Below are 27340 nucleotides of genomic sequence, written 5' to 3'. Positions count from 1 at the left end.
TTAACAAAAAGCGGCTGAGCCTTAACGGCCTCCGTTATTCTATTACGTTTGTGTCGCATACCAATGACATCATGTGACTTTGCTATTACAACCTGAGTCACATAAGGTGCCTGACTCAATTCTAATAGAAAACGACTGAAACCGAGTAAAGCTGAGTCGTGTCTAGCAGCTACTCGTGGAAAAGTGCTCGCTCTCATGAATGCTGATGTATATTCGAATTTGTAGCAGCAGAGTACAGTTTTTGGACTCTAGTAATTTTGCATGAATCACAATTCAACACACAATGCTCCCTTTCATGCAACTTTCTTCTGACTGGCTGTCTCTCTCAAACAAAAAATATGAAGATCAGCTGGGTGGGGTTTCTGTGCTCACACAGCCAGAGCTGCGCACTTGAGATAACCATGTTAAAGATATCTCTTCTGACTGACATCAAACAGAGCCAAACCGCTAAACAGCTAAGCAGTTAAAACAGTCTGAAGCCTGAGCTTTCAGCTCAAAGGGGATTACTTGCACATTTGCAGACCTCATTATTTCAAACTTTGGCCATGTTTGATATTAACATCACAACTGTCAGAGCATCTATACGGAAAAAAACAAGGGAAAGTTGAGGGATCCCACTGCACCATTTCAAAAACAGCTGACGTACTGGGATTATTATAAACATAGAGTTAGCCATCATAATAACAATGCTGTCCAGTATAATGTGTATAACGTACCACAGCTGGTTGCTCCAGTTTGGGATAGTCTGTGACTTTATGCATTATTATTGTTTAAAAATAAAAATGATCCCATTGTTTCTGGGCTTATCTTAATGTCTGTAAAGATCAATATTTAAAGAATACTATCAAACTTTAGGAGCATGATCTGTAAAAGATTTTGGAAGAGATGCTAAAAAGTAACAACAGAAGTCATAAATGATTCAGACATACTGTAGATGAGAGTTCTTGGTGCCCTGCAGGAGCTCCACAGCCTGTCGTTTTCCTGATGATGTCTTACATGACGCCAGCATCTGTTTCAACTCACTTCCATTAGCGGAGTGCGAGGGGCTTCTGGGCATGCCCACTTCTACAAATGTGTCAGAGCCTGAAGGAATAAACACGGACAAATGGTGAATATTCTCTTTTTTCTGTGCAGACAAAATACACATAATGACAACAATAGCTGTAATACCTTAGGTTTCATCAATTTCAATTTATACCATAACACAGCCTGCACTCAGAAGTGACTGGGTCATTCAGTATGAATGAGTATGTTTAGCTTGTGAGCATATGTACTGCATGTGTGCATGCATTCAAGTGTGACAGGTCTCACTTGAATTCTAGATTAATTAAAAACACACCAGCTGTGATTATAGTGCTTTTTCATCCGCTTCTCTGCTTTTAACCCGACAAGGACCTGCTCTGTGCAACAGGATGTGCACGTGTGAGTATACATGGGTCGCATACTGTAAAATAATATGATGTCAGCCACTTAAACGAAGTTCTCTGGGGTTTAATGTTTGAACAATATCCCCAGACACCTTCAACTGACACAGCGGAGTTAAGCTGTACGAGGCAAGCCAGCGCAAACACATTCTGGGACACAGGAGGTGGTAAGGGAGGGAGAGGAAAACTTAACTGGACACACCGCGTCGGGGGAGGACAAACTTTAAAAACAGCGGGGAAAAACGAGACGCGTGAGAGTGAAGGTTTGAGGGGAAAACCGCGAGTGTAAGACACAGAGGAAACGAGGGCCTTTCTGAACCGCGAGGAGACCAGCAGTTAATCTGTCTCCGCTCCAGTGAATGTAGTCAGAAAGCGTATGAGGTTAGGAGGACAGTATAGAGAAGTAAAACGTGGGTACAATAAAGGTATTTTCCTCAAGGTGGGTTTAAGGGTTGCATAAATCTCAAGTGGAAAATCCTGATTTGGACATTTATGTTAAGTCTGCAAAGCTAAGGTCCAACAAACCTGAGCTGAAAGTTTTAACAGCTCAAACATTTTGTCAGTCCAAGGCTGTAACAACACATAAATCACAAGACTTTGTTTATTATAAATGACTCACCACAAAAAGTGCGCAGTTGTGAATAAGTGCACACTTTCAAAATGACTTTTTAGCCAAGTTAAATGTTTTAATTAAAAACGGTGAAGATACGAATGAAAAACGTTCATAAAAATCTGTACATCACCTCCAGGCCTTTACATTAAGAAAACCCAGGTGGCCGCCTTTGAGCAAGCACTTAGTGACAGTGGGAAGGAAAAACTCCCCTTTAACAGGAAGAAACCCCTGGAAGAACCAGGCTCAGGGAGGGGAGAGGGGCGTTAACTTGAGACAAACCAAACCAATCACATGACCTCCTTGGCAGAGAGAATTAATCTTATATTATTCTCAATAGCCATTTTATATAGTACACAGTCATACACCACTTTGTTAGGTACACCTCTTCAGTTGCTTGTTACTTGTATCACATAACAGCAACTCAATGCATTTAGGTACACATGGTCAAAAGGACCTTAAGAAGTTCAAACTGTTTAAACAATGGTGAAGAAATGTGACTCTAATGATGTGTTACTTACTCCATCTCAAGTGTTTATTGAGAATAGTCTGAGAGAGGAAATAAACAATAAGCAGCAGATCACTGGGTGAAAATGTCTTAATGATGCCAGAGGAAAATGGCCAGGAGTGCTTGGATCTGATCCGAAACAAACAGTAACACCAAAATTGGACAATATGTAATTGGAAAAACTTTGCCTGCTCTGATGAGACTCAATATCTGCTGCAGTATTAAGACGGTAATGTCTGAGTTAGGTGTAAATGTGAAAGCATGGATCCAGCCACAAATCACATGTGTTCAGTGACAAGGACACTGCAATGATTTGAGGAATACCTTCGTCCGGGCTGGACTTGCTTGACCGTGGTTCTGATGGACTGTGGCCACTGGCTTCCTGGACTGAGTCACATGGAGCTGGACTCAAGACATTTTCTGCAATTGACGCCGTTGTTATCCTCCCATACACTGAGCCAGAGTGCTATACATGTGCATGCCCACACAAAAAATAAAAAATAATTATTATCACAGTCATTCAAAACGTAGAGCGAGGTGATACAATATAAAGTTGGTAAGGGCCCAACCTTGACATGTCCATTCAGGGTGCACTCAGGGACCCCGTTGGGCTGCTTGTCTATGGGGGCGAGGCCAGGTGGAGGAGATGGTGTGTTCGGTGTATAACTTGGCACACCGGACAGCAGGATGCTGCTCAGGGTGGCCTGAGTGGCAGGATGCAGCATCAGCTGAGACGAGAAGCCTTAAGTTTCCAAAATATCAAAGTAATAAGAAAAATGTTACAGGGCTTTTTGTCATGTAATACATTACCTGAATTACCAAAAATTAAAATAAAGATTGAGACATTTGTAAGGATTTTACTCTTTCACGTCAAGCATGCATCAAGACACATAATTTGTGAATAAAAAATAAATTAATTAAATACAGATTTACCATAAGAGCTACTGGCAGTACTATATACAAACCTTGGGTGCTGGTGAGTGAACTTGGCCAGAGGGAGGGGGAAGGAGTGGGGTTACTGGGGCTTGGGGTCTGCAGAGGGCTCATGGAGGAGTTTAAGCTGTTCAGCACAGCGTTTGGGGCAGCAGAATTGGGGAGAGAGTGTGATGCTGTTGCACCCAGGAAGGCTAAAGGGTAACCAAAAGAAATTAGGAAAGAAAGGAGAAGACAGTATATGAATAGATCAGTGGTGGTCCTGTCAAAGTGCATTTTTTAAGCTAATCATAAGTTGCACTAAGAAAAAAAAAAAAAATCTTGGTCTTCCAGCTATTTAACTGGAATTCCATCAAACTGCCATCAACCCAACAGCAAATGAGAGCAAGAATTTCTTAAATTTCTACAAGGTCATGGATGCATAAGTACACGTCTAGTGTGTCCTCATACCCAATAAAACTATGGTATCGAGAACACCAACAATGTGGTGCTTGGTGTCTTAACCCAAACGCAGTGTATGAAAACAGAAAGAAGCAGGTCTGTGGCTTTAACAAGGGGCTACTTTGGCTCCAGGAATAAGGCCAGGGATTCTTCTGGCACACTGGTCTGTAATCTGAAGAAGAAAAGCATGTAGCAATTACTAAAGGCCAGGATGTGGCCGTCCACAGCTTCACCCGGGGCCCCTGAGTTTAAATGAAACAGCAAAAAAAGATTTCTACTGTACGGGCACTCTCCTGGCACACTGAGCTTTTTTGCAGCCAATCTTTAATCTCATTTTCTAGGGGGGACAATCCAATAATAAACTGAACACATGCTCATCAAAACTAACAGAAGATATGCTAAAACATTTGTGCTAGGTTTTCCAAAATTATAACAAAAATAAACCCATTATCTCAGAAAATTCTCAGCACAAATACATACTCAACATCTTGACTATCACATATGGTCCAAGTCAGTGGTAGGAGAAAATAAACACATTCCAGTAATGTAATGCAGATTTGCTGTGGTTACCATTTGATGACATACTGCATTTATATTTAAATTTCTAACAGATAAATTGCAACAGATCTACTGCCAGCTAGTGCTTACAGGAATGAGCCACTTCCTGTCAGCTTATCCTATCTGCCTTTCCGACTGCCTCTGATATATAAATCATGTCCTAAATTCCATGTTTTTTTTTGTTTGTTTTTTAAACAGACTGAATCTCCTAATTTTTTTATGAGAAGAATGCAAAAATCTGATAACTGTGACTAAAGATTTGTTATACACTGCACGCACTCTTGCAACCAATTGAAAGTCATCCATGGAAACAAAAATGTCCCCTAATCTCAACAGTTCTGGACTCTGTTGGGCTCAGATGTTGAGGTCAGCGCTGCAGACAAACTCCTACGCGATAAGAACCGTTCATCATCCTGTGATTCATAAACTCATAAATTATTCAAAGTGCTGCAACTACATGTGTACCGAGGTTATTTTCTGATGGTTGACTGATCAAAGATGTGCAGATTTGGACTTGCGTCCACACAGCTCCTGCTGTAAAGGTCATATAGAGATGCAGTGAGTCACCAGCTGTGATTTATGTAAAGGGGGATTGTGTTTTTCAATTCAGTAAACCAATGAAAATTCTAAAAGAGACTACTTTGTGTTACACGCTTGGGAATGACACTGATTCATGAAGATATTAGTTCTTCTATCATGATACAATTGAATCTGTTGCATTTTGTGCACGAAATAAAAAGGTAACATCTTATTCACCCTCCCCCAATCATAGAGAAAGATATTCTTTAGCATTATTTCTTAGCAAGTTAAACATTGTCATTACCAAGATTACTCAGCCCCAGGCCAGCTGAGGCCAGGATGTCCAGGCCAACAGGGCAGATGAGAGATGGGGATGGACCATTAGTGCCAGCATTCAGTGCCACAGGGGGTGAGGAAGACACCACTCCATTGCTCTCGAGACCCAAGAGGAATTTTCGGGCTTCGTACATGTTGACTGCATTCCTCTCCACACTCTTGACTATCACAGACTGGGAGAGATCGAGAGAGAAGGAAGAGGCGATGAGAAACCGGTGAAAACGGGAACAAGTGGGATGGACATGGAAATAAACAGGAAACTAGGAGGCAGAAGAGAAAAGCAAGAGGAGGAGCAAGGGAGAGATAGGGTAGGGAATGTTGGTACCATAGATAGGGAGTGAAAGGGAGGCTGAGGGAGAAGACAAACATAAAATGTGAGGAAGGAAGAGGGAATTAAGGGTAGATTAGAAGGATAAACATTGAGGCAGTGTGGGAGAGAGAAGGAGACGGGGGAGGAACGACAGTGAGAGAGACAGTGTTTCTTGATCAACATATCTGTCTGATATGAGAGAAGAAAATAAGAGACTGTAAAAAGAACAGAAAAACACAAAATTCACAATCAGATTTGGAATCATTGAAAGAAATGACTGGAAACCTTGCTTTATTCGATCTTACCAAACATCAAATATAAATCAAAGTGCTGACTTTTTGCATTTTGCCAAAATTGAGCTTCTGAATTTATTTTTTTTTCAATCAGCGGTGAATATCCCTGACACACGTGCACACCCTCCTCTACAGGACTGCCAAAGTGATTGAAGCAGACAGGCTGTGGCACCCATTTGGACCGGCCTTTTGGATTATTTCTGTCACCTCATTAAAATGTTTAAGTGAAGGGTTCTTAAGAGGATCTGGGCTGGGTCGGTGTTTATACTGGCACTTCCACACCGGTCCCCGCAGGCCCGTCTGGTTTGGGCATTGAGCCCTGACTCAGGGTGGGACGTAGGCACCTTGATGAGCAGGTCAGGTTGAGGCCAAACAGTGAAATATGACTAGGAATACTACGTGTACAACAGCAGACTATTATAAACATTAGATCAATTGTATATACAAAAAAGGCGTGCCAAAGATTGAGTAACAGATTTCACTAATAGAAGCTACATTTAATTAAAGGTCATTGAGCTTAACTCCAAATTTCTACCTAATTTACCAAGAATGAAGCCACTTACTTTTTGTTATGCTTCAGCTTTTCCTACTAAAAAAAAAAAAAAACAGAGTGGCCCTGTCCAGCAGATGAAACATGCATGGCAGGCTGTGCAGAGGAGAGACTGCGATTCCCCACTGTGGCAGATGCCGACTTGCCAAAACCCTTCACCGTGTTGGTACAGGGATCCAGTTTTTCCCTTTCTAAGTTTTAGCAGTGATGAAATATGACAAGGCAATCCATAATTTACTTCAATGTCATGCTGTCATTTGATGGAAAGTAACTGAAATGGAACAGTGGCTTATTTGTTTCTCGAGCAGTCGTTTTTTTCCCCTTCTCTGACGCTGCATTTGAACAAGTAGGACAGCAGCTGTCTTTTTCTATGGGAGAAAAGGACACATTTTCATCGAAACTTTAATGTTTACTGGATGTTTGGCTTTTTTTAATGTAGTCTATTATACATGTTGTGATTTCTTAAGATAAGACCACTGTGGAAACTGAGTGTAGTATATGCCAGATGCTTGAATCAATTATGAGACTGGCTGAAGGTTAAGGCATTCATCCACTTTGTTACTCGTTCAATTAGTTCAGGTTTGCAGTGGGTGGGGGGTGGGGGGGTGTAGAGTGCATTGAAGCTGCCGCAGGGCAAGGCATGAGTTACACCCTGTACAGGTTGCCAGTCCATCACAACCCCACACGCTCACACGAATACCTACGGCCACCTTAGAAAAACAAGTTAATTTAACAAGCGTGTCTTTGAACTGTGCACGGAAACCAGAGCACCTGGAGGAAACCCACGCAGGCACTGCGAGAACACGCAAACTCCACACAAAGAGTCCAACAAACCGGGAGATCGAAACTCAGAACGTTCTTGCTATAATTTTTTATCATTGCTGTAACATGCTGGCACTGTGTAACATTTATTCATGTAAGCAAGTGGTTCTTTTCTGTGTGCTTCATTTTCAGAATCTACATCTACTCTGTGTGCAACTATATGAGCAGCAAACAGCTGGGATGGAATATTTCCTCTCTTTAGTTAAGTAAATACATTACTCTTATTTGGTTATTTTGCCTGGTAGGAGCTCTGTAACGGTCAATACCAGTGCACAGCTAGTGTTACAGAGGAGGACACTCAACACTGTGTCTGTACGCTGCCTCCTAAAGTAATCATTACTCTGTCAAGTACATATTACAGTCCCAAGTGTAAAATGCATAAAGAAGAAAAATTAGCTCCTTTTAAAAACAAAAAGAACCCCCCAAACCTATTTTTTCTTTGAGAAGAAGAAAAATTGAGAAGTATAAAACCTGGTAACTAAAAGTTGACAGCAGAATAAATACACTGTAATAACACGGGGCACTTTCTTTAGTCTACGATGTTCATAATATTATAGAAATGTGGTCCAGTTTCCTATGGGTGCCTGTTTTAGTCCTCAAAAAATGAGCATTTCTTGTACTTTATCCAGCCACTGATCACTTTTTAGCCAGTGTCTTGTTATGCTCTTTTTACATGCAACAGTCAAAACTGTGAAGGGATATATTTAAGGAGCTGCTGTGGTTCAGTTCATCTCCTAATTGGAAGGTTGCTCCCGATGCAGCCGTCAGAGTGTGAATGTGATAGAAAGCACATAGAATAACTTGCTTGTATGAATGTGTGTGTAAATATATCCTCTAGAAATATGATTTTTAATGCCACTGGAAATGTTGAAGCATGATCCTGGATACACAATCTCTCCTAGTTAAAAAAAAGGAAACAAATAACTATTTAATTTAAACAACACTAGGAGCTTCTCATTTAAGCTTATAATAAAAATGATGTGTTTGCATGCAAACATTTGCTAACTGCCACTACATTCGAAGTAAATCTGATAATAACATTCTTGATTTTGATGTGGGTCTTTGTTTATTTTGAAAGCACATCTAGAAAAGTGGACTGTGAGCTAAATGGACTAAAGCCAGCTTAATAAGCCATAGATGATGCAGCATTTGGAACTGTTTCTATGTTCTTTATGGTGCGATAACACTATACTGTTAATATGACTATAGAGGATACAAAGAGTCGTCCCCCCCCCCCCAAAAAAAACCAAACAAAACAAAAATGGCTCATCGCGATCAATTTAAAAAACACAATGTACACACAATATGCATCCTCTAAAAAACCAAAGAATGGTTTTAAACCCATTCTTTGGATTTGCTGCCATGAAACCACAGAGATTAACCACATGATGATGCTCAAGGCAAGATCAGGGGTTTACTAAGGTCATTAGGTTTCAGCACTTTGTGACAATCCATTGAAACAGTTAAAATATTTTGGTTTGGATAGAAGTAGCTGTAGCTTAAAGACTAAATTGCCTTTCTCAAAGCCAAGTCAGTACCAGTGCCTGAAATCCCAACTTTCCGTGCCGTGTGAGTGTGGGCTTGAAGTCATACCTTGCTGGGCTGTTTTGGCTTTGGTTTGATACTGATGAAGACATCCAGCTGCTCCATTAGCGCTGTGATACACTGGGGCTCCACCTCAATATCCTCTTTAATGTCAAACATTAATACCAGAGGCAAACAGCCCTGTGGAGCAAAGACAAAATAAATACATATTTGTAATAAACGTTCATTTTCTTATGTCAGCTGCACACCAATCTCTTTGAAAAGCTTTCAAGTTTGCACTGGTGCTCCAGTAATATAAGCCATTTCTCAATAGTAGTATACCATTTGTAGAGCAAGTTGGTCATACCAATAAATACAAGATTCAGTGCTGGATTCATCCCACACTGAGTTTGGGAAATTCCGCCAACAGCAATCTGTTTTGCATGATCACCACCACAAGCACCACAGACATCTATATTTTGGGCTGAGAGCTGGACAGTGCTCCTATTGTGAGTGGGTGTAATTAGCAGCAGAGAGCAGAGCCAGACTGGCTCTGACGGGGCTTGAGATTGGAGCTATAATCTATAGTCTGGCTATGAGAAGCCAAATCACACAGTGCACTACCGCGAGGAGGCCTCTCCCACTCCTGTATGCCTATTCTGCATCTAGTTTACAGCACCTCACCTAGCCCTTTTTATGCCCTTTGTTCATTTCTACGATCCTCTCCCACTCATTGCTTTTTGTTTCTCCTCTCTTCTCCATCTCATCTCTTATTAATCTTTTTTTTTTTTTTTTTTATTCTTTACTCTTCACCAGTGTAAGACACTTAAGAAGCTCCTTCTTGTGTGTCCCATTTCAATTCCAAAAGAAAGTCATGTTTGGTCACTGAAACAACTCTGGCATTTGCTAAATGTCTTTGGGGCCAACTGGGAGACCGCAGACAAAGAGAAGGCAGCTCTTGCAGAATTACTGCCCCACATTATGGATGTCCAAACAGAAAGCCAAAGCTGTTTACAGCTGAGATGTCATATACACACCAGCTCAGCCGAAGCCAACAGTAATTAAACAGCCATCACTTTTACACATATCTGAAACAGACCTCTGATTATACTCCTAAGTAATTTAAGATTCGGGTAGCCTCAGTGGTCATGGGAAACAAGACAAGAATGACCGCTGAGCATTTTAACCAAGTGAAATTTAAATATGAAGTGCTATCTTTGGTCCAAACTTTAACGTAATCTTTGAATTACAGTCAGGTTGATATCCAGTCCACTAGAATCTACCACAGAAAGCAGGTCAACCCATTACCATGAGGATCTTCTTCTTTTTTTAAGGCATAGAAAGGACATAAAGAAGTCAAGCCAAACTAATTGTGTCCATCTTACATGCAGGTATGTAGCAGCTATGAACCATGTGTGCTAACCTTGAGTCGGTTACAGATTCTTGTTTATCTGACAGACATTTCAGCAGCTCGACTAGAGCCAAGCAAATCTCTCCCAAGGCTATTCAAAACCCTCAAGGCAATCGTGGTTTACTTCCTAACTCACATCTGAAAACCCATGCATCATTCACACATACCATGATGATACTGATGAAACAGTGGCATCCATTCTAGCTACCACACAGTATGTGGAATCTGTACATGTAAGAATATAACGCAAATGCCATCTCTTAACCACAAAAACAAAGTTGGAAGGGGCTGGCTTAGCAGTTTAGCATTCTTTTTTTCAGTTGTCAATAAATTAAACACACACTGAAGATGAATACCATGAGGTACTGCCGTGCCAAGCACACAGATTCGATGGTGCCCTGAATGTAGACTGTAGATTTCTTCTGGGGGCTGTTGGGATCAGGGAAGTGGATCTGAGCTCCCGTCCTTTGGGTGATGTGCTTGATGTTGCTGCCATTGCGTCCCTTCATGAAGAGGTGGTGCTGCGGTGCGATGTCCAGGTGGGTGGTCAATGAGATAGTGCTAGCCAGGCTACCGGCCAGGTGCTCCAGTAGCAGAGCTGTACCTCTCTGAACAGGGATTACAAAAGAAAACATATTTTAGCATATTTTATCTCACAGGATAATCACCAATTAGATTTAAAAGTAAAAACACAAAAAACAAACCATTTTTCACAGGATTCTCTGCAGTGCAAAAATAAGCAAATCCCATGCTTTACACAATAACAAAGAGTTTTGCCCCACTCTTCTTTACAGTGCTTTTTCAGTTCACAGCTTGCAGATATTCTTTAACTCACAGCCTTCTTAAAAGGTCCTGCCACAGCATGTCAGACATTCTGATATAGATTTTTTGGTGTACTTGGAATAACTGCTCTGTTGCGCGACCCAATTTCAGCCAAGCTTTAGCCGTTAGACAGATGGCCTCACATTTGACCCTAGAATACTCTGCTGTACAGGGGAGTTCATGGTTGACTCGATGACTGCAATGTGCCCAGTTCCTGTAGCTGCAAAACCAGCCCAAATCGTCACCCCTCCACCACAATCCTTGACAGACGGTATGGCGTGTTTGTGTTGACCAGCCGGTTTTGATCAAACGTGGCGCTCTGCATTTTAGTTAGACATGTCCACTTTGGAGATCACGTCTCATCTGTCCAAAGAACATTCTTCCAGAAGTCTTGTTGTTTGTTCAGATGAAATGCTGCAAACCTAAGCTGCACTGCCATGTTTTCTTTAAAGAGAAAAGGCTTTCTCTTGGCAAGCCTCCCAAATAAGCCATACTTGTTCAGCGTTTTTCCTAATTGGACTGTCATGAACTTTAACATGCTAACTGAGGCACGTCGTCTCAGATGTAGCTCTTGGGTATTTTGCAATTTCTTTGAGCATTGTACAGGACATTGTCCCGTGAAAACTCTTCGCATGACTGCTAAGGCAACTGAAAAACAGCAAAATGTTCCCTGCTGTAAATTGTTATGCATGATAGCCATCTGATCATTCTTTGAGATTTAGCTCTTTTAATGGATTTCATCTTAGTCTTCCTATGAATGGCTCCTCTTTCTACTTGAGTCCTCCTGAAATTGCACCCAAAATGCTGTCTTGACTTTCCTTTGTAGTTGCCAATCCAGCCCTCCCTATTTCTCATGCAGGAAAGGTGAGGCGCACACACACACACACACACACACACACTGGTGGCATCATTGGAACATCTGTGTTTAAACAAATATGGTAGTTACAAATTAAGGACACGGAGTCACATAAGATTTAGATCAGAGACAACCTGTGAAATTATACAGAGCAATTCATAGGTTATACTAATACTTCAATAATGTACATTTCATAGTGTTGGCATCCACAGTCTCAATGAACCAAGCAGCCAACTTGTTCAACTTGTTCAGCATGTGTTAATGTGTTGATGTTAAGCACCACTTGGATTTTGAGTGTGCCTTGGTGCTATTAGCTTATGTACAGAAACATTTGTGTATATTAAGTGCAGTCATTACAAAAAAAAAACAAAAAAACCAACTATTCTGTCTATGATAGCAAGTTATCAAATTACTGTTTAGTATTCAATCCATAATACAAAGACACTTAGCGAAGCCATGAATCCTCTCATGAGGAACCGCCAATAAATGTTTGACTGTGGCCTTTGATAACTTCTAAATAAACGCAAATCCATTCATCGATTTAACTTTTCAGGCAGGAATATTAAATAATGCATCTCATTTTGGATGCATACTCGTTGCAAGAGAACAATATTTTTGCCAAGAATACAAGACTATAACTAGCAATTTGCATTTTTTAAATATGAATATAAAACAGTGCATATTAAATAAAGTAAAGATGTGATGAATTGTTAGTCTTGAAAAGAAAAAAGATAAGCGAACAAGAGGCTAAAACAACATTTCATTTTAAGCAGTATCCAGGCCAGATTACAAAGTAATTGTTTCACAGAGCAGTAAAGCAAAGCTGGTGCTTTCTCAGAGAAAGCACCAGTGTTTTCTATATAACCAATGAAAATTATTGCTTTTTTTTTTTTTTTTTTTAACTGTGCTGGCCATCTTAACAGTCTCATTCTTTGCAGTCTCTGCAAGCCATCACTTGGCCTTGTAAAGTATGTCATTTCCCCTCTTCTACAGGAATCTGCACACTGTGGCCAACATAAGACAACAATCCATAGAGCACCTTTAAGAATTGCCAAAACCACTAAGGGTCTCACGCCACCACACAACATAGCATACAGCTTTCATCTGGCATTCTTCCCAGTCCTGACTGACCCCTCAGACCTACCGCAAACTCAGGGGCAATGTTTCTGCATATGAACACATGTGCTGTACATAGGAACACACAAATGCACACAAGCATACAAATCCAAATAAAAGTGCACTGGCACTGATGAATAAATGAACGCAGAAATGCACATATGCAAAACGCAACTGTTGGCAAACTAAAATTAACTCCATGTTGTTAACTAAAGCTTGGTAGTGGGGTGGGGGAATGGTGGCTATGATTTGTTTGGCAGAGATTTATGAGAAACCTTCCTGGCACTATCCTAAGCCAGATGCCTGTTGAGGAAATACATCTCTGTATGTTTATATATAGGAAACATACAGTATGATTACGAACATACACAAGCAGCAGAAAAAAACTGCAAGAAACTCAGAGACTAATTTAAAGTACAGTTTAATTTGAGGGGAGCTTGTGGACTTGCTGATACAGTAGTGGGACACAGTCTCCCCTGCAGTGGAGAGCTAAACTAGCAGCCGTCCAGTTTGAGTGACCAAAAATCTCTCAGCACTCTCTTGCCCCTGTGGTGCCGAATGTAATGAAGCAGTTTATATGAGAAAAGTGAGGCATGCCGAAAGTGTTGGTGGGCCTTAACGCGTGGCTCAGGAAACCCTTTTTTTGGGCGCGTGGTTCAACATGTAAATGGATTCACTAAAATATTACAGAACTGAAATGACTGAGAAGGAGTACAGAGGTCAGAGTTCAAGCATATTTTACAGGACACACAAGGGCTGTTTGGCCTTTCCATAATTTTGCCACAAAGTAAAAAGGTGACGTTACAGAGTTTAAATTATTAATACAGCTGGTGCAGTATTAGGAAATGCTTAAAACAGACTAATGAGTCAACAGCTAAATATTCACTGGTTCCTGGCTATAAAATGTAAGCATTTGCTAGTTTCATGCATTTCATGTTTTACAATGTCGTACTTTTTTATCGCTTTAGTCTGTGGAAAGTTGTAATGTGCATTTTTTACTCCATAATTTTCTTATTAATTAGTAACAAAAAGCCTTGACCATCTGTTTCACACAACCCTCAAATGCCACAGACCATTCGTCACTTCTAAACCGTGAGATCCTTCTTACCTTGAGTGCGTTGGCATTATTCTGTGAGCCGCGAACAACACCTGTGGCTCTATAGAGACGTGTCGGGGGCTTGAAGGAGACTGTGAGGTTGTAGGTCTGCGAGATGTGCTGCACAGTGGGCGAGCTGGGGTCAGACTGCATGATTGCAGGGAGCTCGAAAGACAGCACAAGAGGTAGCAGCTCCTGTAACGTGACGGGACAGGTGGAAGGAGGAGGAGGACAGAGAAAGGGAAGGTATTAACAGTAAGCGACAACCATCGTCTTTGAACATGTGGAAGCATAGTGATGGCGGCTGAAATGCTGCAGAGTGTTGGAGCTTATTATTAAACTGTTATGGCTTCTGTAGGAAAAAATATAAAACATGTGGAACCAGATTTTTTTCCCCCCTCTTCAAAAAAAATTATGACAGAAAGAACATAACAGCCGGTGTCAAAACATTAGTGACTTACACCGATTAAGTAAAAACGCATAAGGAAAAGGGGGATTTCTTCACATACTGAAGACTTATGTGAATTGACACACAGCCATAACAATCCTTCATTTAACAGAAGGTGGCAACACTTGGTATGTAAATCTGTCAGGCCAAATAAATAAATCTGGGGAAGGTAGTCAAAATGAAGTGGAGTAGCACCGGCAGCAAAAAGAATAGAAAAAAAGACAACGTCTGCAAGCAGCAAAATGCTACAGGGTCAAAAAAAAAAAAAAAAAAAACATAAAAAAAAAAGAAATAAAATTCTTCATCATTTTATCATTATGGCTACACAAAAACATCCAACTATGGTTTAAAATTTAAAACATTAGTGGTCCATGGCCTGTTCACTCTCATACATTAATTCTCATACATCAAGTCACTGAATTAAACCACAGGACCAGCAACAGATAACAGTTCCTGTCATTTGTGTCACAGCCTTCATTCAAAGAGAATAGATGCTGACAACTTTACTTTATGCATACACATGCTTATATATACACACACACACACACACACACACACACACACACACACACACACACACACACACACACACACACACACGAGAGATAAATCACACAGGCACACCCTTATACAGAAAAACTGAAGGGAATGCACATATACACACTCATAAAGACAATGAACACACACACGCACACACTTATCCAAACACTGACTCTTGGGCAGAGCGCCACTATGGTTTTGGCTGCCAGTGAAGGGCAAGCAGCATGAATTGCTCTGACCAAAGAAATGCATCCCTGATCAGTCCCATATGCGCTTGGCCTTACATTTATATCACGTTTCAGCACTCGCTCTCCGAGGGTTCGAGAAATTTAGGTCAGCACTGAGGGAAATGCAAGGGAGGACAAGCAGACCAGCAGGAGTCGAGAACTGAATGAAGAATAGGCTGATTTTCACGGCGGAGCTGAGTTCAGCTTTTTTCAAAAAGGACAGCTTGTATTCAAACAGAAAGTGCTGTTCAAAGGCCTCACTTGTCCTGACATAAGGGTGAGGGATGAAGAAAAATGAAAATATCTTTGAGGTAACGCAACTAGCTAGACCTTTCATCACCTACCTGCCAGCTCCATCTCCGAAAGCCACATTAAATCCCCCAAGAATCCATCACCTCAACAACTGGCTTGTTACAGAGTCAAACAGATCTCCACCCAAGAAGGCATCAGAAGTACGGCAGACCTTGTAGGTCCACTGCGGTGTGTCTGAATGATTAAGGGACATGATTCTCCCTTAGCTGCATTGCTAATGCAGGAACAAACCAGCCACTTCTGGTTTTAGAAGACGACTGGGGAGGATTTGGTCTAATGCCCACCCAGAAGATAGTACTCTGTCTAACTAGTAACCATAACTGTAGGAGTTATGTAGGAGGACAAGAAACTGAGGTAAACTCTCTAACCTCATGCATTTTACTGTGGAATTTTTCAATTTCAACACAACTTAAAAAAAGAAAAAGATTCGAAATAACCGTCGAGTCCACTTTTTTCCCCCTCCCTCAAGATCGATGCCACTCGGCATGCACTGGATGATGAGGGTGAGCCCAGAAATGCATCTTAGGTTATCTTAACAATTAACTTTTAAGAAATTAGACAAGCTCTGGCACTTAGTGGGCTTTAGAAAACGTGGAGGACAGTTTTCCTTTATATTTTAACAGATCCAGGGTGATGAATTATCTGCTGACTTCACACCAAATGTAGGGAAAGAAAAAAAGAAAAAGAAAAAGATTAGCCCTTCAATAATCAGTCTGAGTGTGTTTACACATCTGGCTTGTTTTGTCTGGGCCTTCTGACTTTTGAGTTTAATCCAAGCCAGAATTACTGATGTGAAACTGAAAAGATAAACACTGGTGCAACAAAAATACTTGATACCAGAAAAACTTAATCATGGTTCGTTTTTCCCCCCTTTTCCCCCTCTCTACTGTGATTTTTTTTTTTTAAATATTGATCCAACTTTCTGACCAAGTGAAAGAAGTATGGCAGACTGTCAGAGCTGGAAATGGAAAAATGAACCACAGGAGCACCGGGGAGGAGATTATGAAAATATAAACAATATAAAAAGTCAAATGGCTAAAACTAAATTAAAATGTAGACACTTCGAGATATTTTCAGAGGGGATAAGAGGCGGGACAGGGCGAGGTGTTGAGAGGGGAAAAACTCCACCTCAAGATAAAGTTACTACAGTAGCAGTTTAACACATTATAAAAGATGTCAACAAAACTAAATCAAGCCATTGATTTGTCTCCAGGCAAACAGGGATACAGCTTCTGATGGCACGTCCAAGGCTTTGTATAAATATTCTGTTTGGTGAGATGGAATCCAAGTCGGTGATGACTACAGGACGCAGGTATACCACGTAAACATCTAAAGTATGTTGACATTTTCAGTGTGAAGCTAACGCTGACCAGATGAAATGTATACAATGTTAGGCGATCTGTACTGTGCCCGTCTGTTTGAGTAGCGTGACTGCTCTGCCACGGTGCAGTCAAGCGAACCGTGCCCTAATCTGCTTTAAGAAGTGGGCGCATGTAGCCTGATCGCTAATCATGCCCGAGCACAAACTATAACACTCCTTCATCGACAGCTGCCTTAAACTGGATGTCAAATTTATAACACTGTTGACAGCACATACAATATGTTTGGCTATTCCAGGACTAGGTAAGTATCAAGGTTTCCACTGAAAGACACCAAGCTGACAGACAGGAGAGGAAACTCTTATTATTCAGCTCACTTGTCCGCTGACTGAGTCTTCTCTCGAGGACACAAAACTCTTTGTGGTTCTTTGTACAACACTGGTATGGTTCGGTTTGATTATTCTTTTCCCCTCATCCATAGCAAAGAAAGCAGATGATCTGGGATTTGATTTGTTGCTTATGAAAACACCCATTAAACATGGAGAGATATGGGTACATGCATGCAGACATTTGCCAGTACGCACTGCAACAACATCCAGCGTGACCTTGTCTTCCTGTCTTTTCCCTCCAGCACACACTCACTCTGTCTTTCTCAAAAGCACACATCGCCATGTTAGTTTTGGTCAGTTCATAGCAGAGGAATGTGCTCACTTTAGACAACTGCTGTGGTGTTGAAATACAGTAAAAGTCTAAAGATGTAGTAGGTCACACAAGCACACGAGGTCTTTTTGCTCTCAGAGATGAAGCTGAAGGTTGGGCTTCCCGTCAGAATGAAACTGAAGATGGAAAAAATGCTAGAAAATGGGTTTGAGATAGACTTGCCAGAGGGAGCGTTGCTCATGCTTTTATTTTACAATTGTTCTTGGGAAGTGGACTGGGAATAAGTAGGGAATGGTGCTTGTGGCTTAGACGAAGTGTTGAAACTATGCCTGGGCCACATATTTACCTACTGTAAAGGTTGGAGCTTTTCCACTGAAGGATTAGGTGCGCGACTTGACTCGACTGTCCTAATTTTGACATTTTCTTGAGCATGGTCATGATTTACACATTTTCAAATGTCCTTTAGAATATTCTTTAAAATCTAGTTTATGTGACTATTTCTTGTCTTAAACTTTTGTCCTTAATTATTTTAACTTCATGTCAAGTAATTATCGAATAGTACTGGACATGCTGGTGCTGGTAAGCACAGTATTTCAGATGACACAAGCTGGAGAGACCAAGTTGACCAGAGGATCAAGACATGGACACTTGGATACTGCAGTCCAGCTGAAATTTTGCCTGGTCAAATGTACTCCGGTGGAGCAGCCAAAGGCAAAGGAAAACAGGAAACGGCATAGGTGGAGGTAAATTTAGGGCAATACTCTTATTATTTGTTATACATCGTTTCAAACACACACTCGTACTTGCAGTTGCTGTTACTTAGTACGGCTGAGCAAAATCCTTCATTCTCACCATTGTTTTTTACATCATGAGAAATCAACATTTCCCAATCAACAACTCAATCCTACAGTCAAGTGGGATGGATTAGGCAGCCTTGTGATTTTCTGTTAAAAACAGTCCAATCTGGCTGAACTCTGCACTACAAAATAACACTGAAATCTATTCTTAAAGAAATTGGTCAGCACTAAAATCAGCGGCAACTTTCAGAAATGTAAACTGAGCACAGTCGGTCTGCTCCACGGAGGTTAAAAGTGCAAATTTAACAGTCTGCAGGGAATGTGCCTTTGATACTCAAAATTATGGGTGGAGTATCCCTCAAAGACAAACGTGGCTGAATTCCAACTTACCCTTATTTTTACTCGAGCTGCCTCCACCCCGCCTGGCTGCCCTGCGATGGACACCTGTTCATAATAAAAAGTAAATGATGTAAATCAGTCATCCAGTTCCCCCGCACTCCAAGATAAATACAAGACTAAGGTACTTTGCATACGGTTTCATGTAATTGTGACATCTTTGCAGGCAATGTTTTGAACCGTGTCATGAATCTGCTCGACTCAATGATGCAATTCACTGTGAATGTAAAAACAACCGTGCAAATTTAACCAAGTAATTTTTAAGCATAACCACCAAAAAGAGAGGCCAGATTAACTAAATTTAAAGACTAATGAAAAGGGTGATAAATGATCTCATTAGCTTTTTCTGTTCTGATCCTCGTTCCTCACTCTAAAGACGATTCAGCAGCGCTATCCATGAAAGACCTTAAGCACGGTACACAGCTACAGTGCCAAAACAAATATAAAGTTTAAGTGTTGCTGTCAAAAGAAAAAATTAAATCAACACAAAGCAGGTCACTCTAATTCACCTCTGCTACATGAAGAAAATCTTCAAATATACACTTGCACTGTAGATTTTAACATAAAAAAGCTTTGCTTAAGTGTGATTCAACAATATCCTGAAGCTCATCAGCTTTACTGAGAATCAAAAGTAGCCCCTTCATTGAGTTTTACAGTAATGTACCATGTGCTCATCAATAAAACTGTACTGTCAACATGCCTGCCCTCTCAAAGGCTCTGATGCAGACTGAAAGCTTTTGATACTGGAGAACAGACACAGCTTAAAGGGCCTAAAAGGAGAGTGTTGCTGCTTATCAGCCCATACTTGCATCATCAGACTGGAGGGGATTGAGCAATGCACAAAATACAGAGTTCTGAGGGGAGTAGCTTAACCATCTACATCTGGAATAAGTGCAAACTGTTTTATGCAAAGCCCACAGAGAAACCGTAAGAGTAAGGTGAGTAGACCTTTGAAAATAAAGAACTTGTCAGTTCTTTCATACACAGGTGTAGAGCAGATATCTAATGCTTGGACCTCTCCTCAACTCCTCTTACTATACTTTAATGGTAATTACAGCAGGATCCTAGTGCTATTCTAGTGAGGCCAGCCAAAACATACTAGCTTCCTCTGAGCTGGCCAATCAAAACACCCGAGTGAACCAACTCTCTGCAACCTGTCCAGACTGAGACCCCGTGACAGCTAGTAAATGGATTGGAGGGCTGCATACACAGATCAAAGAGTTATTTAGAACCTGAAACCTAAGAAAATCTGTTTTTAAGGGATGATGGTAGGAAACACTCTGGGCAGCAGAATGCAAAGCAGTGATCCAAGACATTAAAGAAAAGGTTCAAACCTGGTTGCTTTTCTCTGCCTGGTTGTTCCTGTTAGAGTCTGGGAAATGGATGTGACACCCCGTCTCCTCCATCACCCTCTTGATGTTGTTGCCTCCTTTGCCAATAACGTGTGAATGCTCTGTGTGGGAAACATCCATCTTCAGAGTCACCCTGTTACTCTAATGAGAAGAAAGAGTGATAGTGGTTGAGAAGATGACTGATAACCCTTGAAAAATATCAGTGAGGTGAGAAAAGTACAGAACATTGTACATAAACTAAAGGAAAAAAGCAAAACAAAACTGCATTTACAGCTTTGAACTAATGAAGATATTTCTAGTAAATACACCCATCCGGCCCATGGGTAAAGCAACCATCTGGTACATACTGTGGAGTTTATAGTCTCCCCGAGCTACAACTGTGTGTTCAACAAAAAACAAACAAGCTAATAGACCTCTCGCTTTTTTGGTGATGTTTTAATTTCTTTTAGTTGTATTTATAGATTGCCAATTACCAGCAATATTCGAGGCATTTTAAGACACTGTAAAGTAAATACCTTACAATATTAAACAACAAAGAGGTCCAAGATTCCCTGATTCCCCTGCTATTTCTCTGATTGTAAATCCTGGTTCACTGAAAGGCCTGTTGAACATGTGTCCCCCTTTACGCCATCTAAACAGTCACAAAGTCATTACTTTTACAATTTTCCACTCTTTAAAAAACACACTCACATGCTGCACTCATTTAGAACAGAATCAAAGCAACAAAATATGCTGTTTATTAAAAAAAATGAATAAAGCAAATAAAAATTCTGAAATAATTCTGTGTATTCCGGGGGGGGGGGGGGGGGGGGGGGGGGGGGGGAAGGCCTTTTCGTGACAAAACCATATAAAATGCTATAAACAATGCCAGTTGGGTGCAGCTCTTCCGTGTGGGTTGCTGTACAAAGTGCACAAGCGACCTCTTGCCCCTAGGGTGTGCTAGAGCCCAGTCACCCAACTATGTGAATTCTTTTGCTGTCATGGCAACGGAGCCTGCATGCACACACTGCAAAACTGAGAAACTCAAGACTTGAGTGTTGGGATTGATTAGTGGAAAGTTGATTGCTGTCAGTGGGAGAGTTCAGGTGAAATAAACCTGAGTGAAAAACACCTTCAGCAGGAAACAGAAGACTGAGAGCTGCCCGTTTACACACAAAGGACGTTTTTTAATCACTGTGATGAAGGTGTTTTCTTTACCTTTGTATCGAGGACAGACATTATTCGGTCTTTGGCTTCCCTTACATTCTCCCTCTTCCCGCACACCTTGATGTGTGGATCTGGCAAGGAAAGAAGAGACGGGCAGACGTTAAAAACGAGGCGGACGGCATGTGTTTAACGTCTGTAGAAGTATGCTATGTGCGTGCGTGACTTGGTGCTGACAATGAGCAGAGGCAGAATGCGACAAGTTCAATCCAAATATGACACAAAAAGTCTCCACTTGTCAACAAATTACAGTGCGTCAGACAAAAGCTGTGTGACAGTAATTACTGCTTTTATATCTGCCGAGTCTCATTTTTATTGGCAAGCAAATGCCATGTGGTGATTGGGGAAGAGGAGCACCTCTGGAATTACATTCAGGCAATCTCAAAAAACTGTGAGCTGTTAAAAACAAAAAAAAAAAACAAATCTTGAGCTGCAATTTTGCCTAAATAGAAGACAGACACCCTCACCTTCTCTTTTCTGAACCTCATTCTGTCAACCTCCTTCAGCTTCTTTCTCAAATACTGCTAAAGATCACTGACTGTATTCTGGTGTTTATTAGCAGTCACTCCAAGACCCAGTAGTGTTTACCCAAATGCAAACTAGTGATAAACGCACCACTTTGAAGCATTTAAAATTTCTGAGTAAATACACTCAGCAACCACAAAAGGATCGCGCAAGAAATATCCAAGCAGTGAATAAACTGTGCCTCCTCAGCTTCTCAGCACAAACACTGCATAGCTAAACTTTTCATAGCTAATGGTTTTGTCTGCGCAGCATTGGGTAAGAATACATCTGGCACTGCTGCATGCAGGACCCCTGGAGAATGCAAACGCAAAAACACAAATATGTGCGTGTGTGTTCACGTGCACACATTCATGTACTACACGTCCACGGTCCATCGCCCACGTGTTAACTGTACCGAGCAGCAGGAAGTCCACAAAGCCCCTTCCAGGAACACTCCTAACCATGCACACACAAACACAGGATCACAGATGTACAGCGTAGTCCTCAGACAGGACTTGTTGAAGCAGATTTATTGTTACAAAGTCACCGGGACCTTAGAGAAACTCGTACTAGCGTGTTTAGTCTTCCAAGGAGCTTAGGAGTGAAAAGTCCTGCATGGGTCAGATATGAGAAGCATAGAAAAGAAAACAGTCAGGGTAGTTTCTTTTTTGTATTTACAAAGGAAGCAAATGTTATTAGTTTGATATGCATCAACAAACAAGCACAGATCTTGTTGAGAGCGCCAAAAGGGTCGGACAACCTCAAGACTCCAAAAGATGCTGCATCACAGGAGGGAGGAACAACAGCTCACAGATTGTTTGCGGGTTAAGAACTCACAAAAAAAAAAAAAAAAAAAAAAAAAAAAAAAAAAGCTGAAGTCAGACAGGAAAACAAAACAGAGAAAAAAACAAAACAAAAAAAAAAAAACACAAGCACAAAGAGTGGTCAGAGATCTATCACAACCTCAGCACTGTTCCAGGGAATTTTCCCATCATTCTGCTGTCGTGAACAACAGAAATCACTCAACTTCCTCCTGTAACCGTTAGAGGGAGTATGGCCCTTTCAGTGTCCCCACTCCAACCTGCACAGCACATCTGGCAAACATTAGCCAGCCTAAATGAGTGCCGCAGTCGTGATGCAGAACACCCCCGCATTTTTGAAGTGGTGTGTGCTCTGTGCTTTTTCTCCACCCCCCATTTTGTATTTGATGAATGATTGTTGAATATATATGTATAAAAAAAACAAAACACCTTAAGTCCTAATTTGGCACGCACAACACCTATGAAAACAAACAAAAACAAGAGTAGACCTGTAGCTGCGAAAGGTGAATGTTTTCAGTCACACAGATTTTTATTGTTCCACTTGACAGAGAAGAAACCTTTTGACCCAGAGCTCTGGCCTGGCAAAGCTGAAGCATTTTTCCAGCGAAGGACTGCATTAGAAAATACCATACAAATGAAGAGATTTAAAATCCTGTTGACTTAGCGTTCCTCATTCAAAACATCTGCGGAAACAGTGAAACACAACTGGCAACTGGAAGTAGCTTTAAAACAATTATCCGTAATGGAAAAAAAAACAAAAAAATGATACTTTCTGAGACGCCAATAAACCAACACTGACCACTCCGGTGTCCTTAAATTGCTACACGTACGTGTCTTGTGCATGAGCGATATGGCTCCTCATTATGATAAACTGCAGGCTAGGTGCTGATGACGGCTTGTCCCAGAGGCTACCAACTTGCCTTATCGCACCTATGCAGGCGGTAGAGATGGCTAGTTGCAGGTGATGAATGAAACAGCAGAGCTGGCATTTTGATGAAGTGCGGCTCGCCATACGCAGAGGTTACAAAACATACAGATCCCCTCACATCTGCTGCTATCCCACCGAGTGTAATCAATTCCAGACTGCACATGAAAATTCCAGGGAAACAAGGAAAGCTAATGCTATTAAAGAGTGTGATTTTAGATAAAAATAACGGAACATAATCTGCTCCGTCATCTTCTGTCAAGAGCAGAGCAGGTGAGTTTTGTGTTGGACTAATTTTGTGTTCAATAAAAGGTGGATAAAATCTGTGTTTCTTCGTTTCCTGAAGTTTACAGAATGGCTGATGTGGTAAGTGAAATGAACTCTATTTTGCTGTGTTGTCCCTTCCTCTTCCCTCAATTCCAGGATCCAGGTGGTTAAAGCAGATGGGCAGTTTCAACCCCCCCCCAAAAAATGCATAAGATAACCAAGTGATTATATAACACTCTTACCCTCTGCTGCTTTCGGTTTACGCAACACCGGGGGAAAATCTAACATCATGCGTCAAAAACGTACATTTTTTTTTGTACACATCATCATTCCCAGGTGCCGTCAAAGGCAGGTTTTCTGAATGAACTAATACTTGGGGTGAATGGATAGTTGTGTGCGAATGAACTGCGTAGAACCTACAGCTGATTAAACAGCCAGAGGAAAAAGTGTTTAATATTCTGATGTGTTTGCGTCAACTTTTTATCCATAAAGAATGAGTGAGGAAGTTACATAATGTCACTGGATTGCACATCTGGCTTGAAGATGCGCATTGTTTTCCTCAGGAGAACTGCTAAAGTGGGCATCGCTACACCAACTCCTCACCCTCCCCTCTCCTCAATCCTGGCCTCACTCCCTCCCGGAAGAGCTTTAAATAACCGTGATAATGTTTTATTGGTAACAGAGCACTGGAACAACTTGGGCAATAAATGCGTGGGCAACCAACTCCCACCCCTCCACCTCCGCAGCAAAAATCTGAAAAAAATTCCTCCATGAAGATGAGGTTACTGCCTTGCGAGGGACAGAAAACATGCAATGCTTTCATCTTTTCAATTAAATTTTTAATAACCAATGCTAGTGCAATCTTGAAATACTCCCCTTTTTGTCCATCCGACCCCACCGAGTTTGCAAAGAACATTTTTCTGGTTACAACAAACTGACTCATAACCATTAACCTTTTTTTATTAGTTTTTTCAGATGGAAAACCAAAACAAAGTTAACATATAGAGCTCGTCATATCCATACATCCTATAGGCTCAACATTAAGCCCCCCAAAAGTAAGTTACACACAAGCAACAGTATAGGAAGAGTTTGGTATAAAAAGCGGGGAAACCTCACCTTTTTTTGACTTTGCTCCAATTTTCAGTTTAGAAGGCCAGGCAATCTGCGTTTGGGTCTCATCCATGATCTGAAACAGAATGAAGGAGAGCTGGCATTAGATTTTCACAGATATCAGTACTGGTTGTGTATTAGCAGACAAAAAAAACCTACTAAATTAGAACTTTGAGACTTCTGTCTTGGCAGTAATTACAATAGTTTTACAGCAACATACTGAACTAAACTTCTAAGTTTGTAAATGTGTTTTTCAGATTTATTTCTAATTATACTATTATATAGATCACTGTGAGACACTATGTGGATTTTTGGAGATTTTAATTAGATCAGCTGTATTACCAAGCACTAATTTGGGTGACTTTGAAAACACGAGGAGTTGTGACTGCGTTCAATTAAAAACTGCTCAGATTCTGATCAACACACACACCCACACACAGGATTAAACTTATAGGTCACTTAGCTTTGCAATGCATAACATGCCTAGCAATCCTTTGGTCATGGCATTCAAATGAATGCTACTTTGACATGCACCTAGCAGACAAATAGACAAAGCAGGCTAATGCAGCCTACGACTCCATAGAAACTCCTTAGGAACATGCCAATAAAGCATAAAAATCCTCTGCTAATGTTGTGGTGGCAGACAGCACTAGGATACCCTCAAAAGTCCCTGATTATATCCATGCATCAATGGATGAAGGCTGTTTTGGCAGCAAGCGTGGAAAATAGGCAATATCAATGTATGATTTTATTATATATATATATATATATATATATATATATATATATATATATATATATATATATATATATATATATATATATATATATATATATATATATATATATATATATTAGGGGTGCAACGATACACAAAATTCACGGTTCGGTTCGATACTTTGGTGTCACGGTTCGATATTTTTTCGATACAAAAAAATGTTCATGCATTTTTAATTTGTCATTTATTAAAATTATAAATATATATTTTAACTCAAAAGTACAGTTTTTAAATTTAACCCTAACCCTTGTGCCTGTTTTTTATTTTGACAGCGAATGCGCACCTGCGGACCACTTATGTGCAGCCCTGGTTATTTAGCTCATCATATTGCAACCACAGAAATTCTTTTGTCCATGAAACCATGAAGCTGCACTTTCTTTTTGCCTTATAGTCTGATTTGTCATAACTTCTCCGTTTTGTGGTAAGCTTTTCTTTGGCTGTCACTTCTTCACCCTGACCTGTCTTATTTGGCTCAGCAGAACTGAAATGCTTTTACACATGCACTCACATAAGCTCAGCGATTCTCTGCGCGATCAACCTCTCACATGTTTAAGCTGCGGGAGATTTCACTTGTCATGTTTGCATAGTAAGCTAACGATTAATAAGACGATGTCAGAGGAATTGGTGCACAAATTATCATCACTCACAGATCAGTACTGTCGCTCTCTATACACAGTTCGCACGATTGCAAAGTGAAAGCAAAAAAACAAGCGCAAATTCAAACGCGACTTCAATATGTCACATATTGACAGTGGCTCACCGATGCCAATGACATAATTACCCAGCTACATTTCTGAAAGAATGCAAAAGCATTGACATATATTTTCCTTCCTACAATAGCCCGACGGGCAGGGAAGAGATAGATTTTGGTAGCCCGACTGAAAAAATCGCTAGCTCCGGGACGTCGGGCTAGCGATATTGCAAGCCCTGTATCTGATTGAGGAATCACTCATCTTTGGAAAAGAGAGTTTATTACAGAGAAATGGCTCTTTCCAAAATAAAAGCTATACTATCCGCTTCTTCTGGGCTATATTCTCAGCAGCACAAGGAGAATCATGTGCTAACAGCTGTCTAAATGACTCGGCTAAAGTTAGTAGCATGCTTGCTTTTTTTTGTCTGCTTTCACTTGTCTTTGCACTAGGATGATGTCGGCGTAAATGTGCAGTCATATTCGTTGTGTTCCCACTAGTGCTTTCAGGTTAATCTCGTTGAAATGACCTTAACGCCACAACACGGCAAATCTCCACTAACAAGCTACCGCCGATCGCTCCGTGCATGGGGCTAGACGGCCAACATGTTAACGAGCTAACTGCGCTAACACACTAGTTCACACCAATGTAATTGAGCATTGCATGGCACATCCAACATACTGTTTTACTTTAGTCCATGACTCGCTTACCTTCAGGGTCATACGTCACATGAAAACCAAAATAATTCCAAAGCCAGATCTGAATGAAGTTCAATTTGCCTGTTGCAAGGAGAGCTTAACTTCTGTCTCGCTAGCTTGCCCTGCGCTCTTCCTTCTGACTATGCTGTCTGTGTTGAGCGCTCA

The 27340-nt window shown here is 40.9% G+C and overlaps 1 protein-coding gene across 2 annotated transcripts in view; it reads right to left on the bottom strand.

The window, feature by feature from the left end:
• Positions 1–27340, bottom strand: part of bicc1a (BicC family RNA binding protein 1a) — a 60257-nt gene that overhangs the window by 6669 nt on the left and 26248 nt on the right. The window contains exons 1-13 of one of the 2 annotated variants that reach the window (XM_085427766.1): positions 27188–27314; positions 25017–25086; positions 21378–21457; positions 20163–20321; positions 18823–18876; positions 14142–14324; positions 10596–10847; positions 8898–9029; positions 5298–5502; positions 3508–3669; positions 3112–3284; positions 2867–3008; positions 930–1083 (exon numbers count right to left, since the gene is read on the bottom strand). In XM_085427766.1, the coding sequence (XP_085283892.1) occupies positions 930–1083; positions 2867–3008; positions 3112–3284; positions 3508–3669; positions 5298–5502; positions 8898–9029; positions 10596–10847; positions 14142–14324; positions 18823–18876; positions 20163–20321; positions 21378–21457; positions 25017–25086; positions 27188–27199 (1778 nt within the window). In that variant the 5' untranslated portion in view covers positions 27200–27314. Of the gene's footprint in view, positions 1–929; positions 1084–2866; positions 3009–3111; positions 3285–3507; positions 3670–5297; positions 5503–8897; positions 9030–10595; positions 10848–14141; positions 14325–18822; positions 18877–20162; positions 20322–21377; positions 21458–25016; positions 25087–27187; positions 27315–27340 lie in introns of those variants that run through there. The other variant, XM_085427764.1, reaches the window with a different exon arrangement.

This window comes from Rhamphochromis longiceps, linkage group LG13 (assembly GCF_057381845.1).
Source record: "Rhamphochromis longiceps isolate RC_006_pf linkage group LG13, R_longiceps_female_GT1.1, whole genome shotgun sequence".
NCBI lineage: Eukaryota > Metazoa > Chordata > Actinopteri > Cichliformes > Cichlidae > Rhamphochromis > Rhamphochromis longiceps.
The sequence above is the reverse complement of the archived record's forward strand: the minus strand, read 5'-3'. Positions and strand labels throughout refer to the sequence as shown.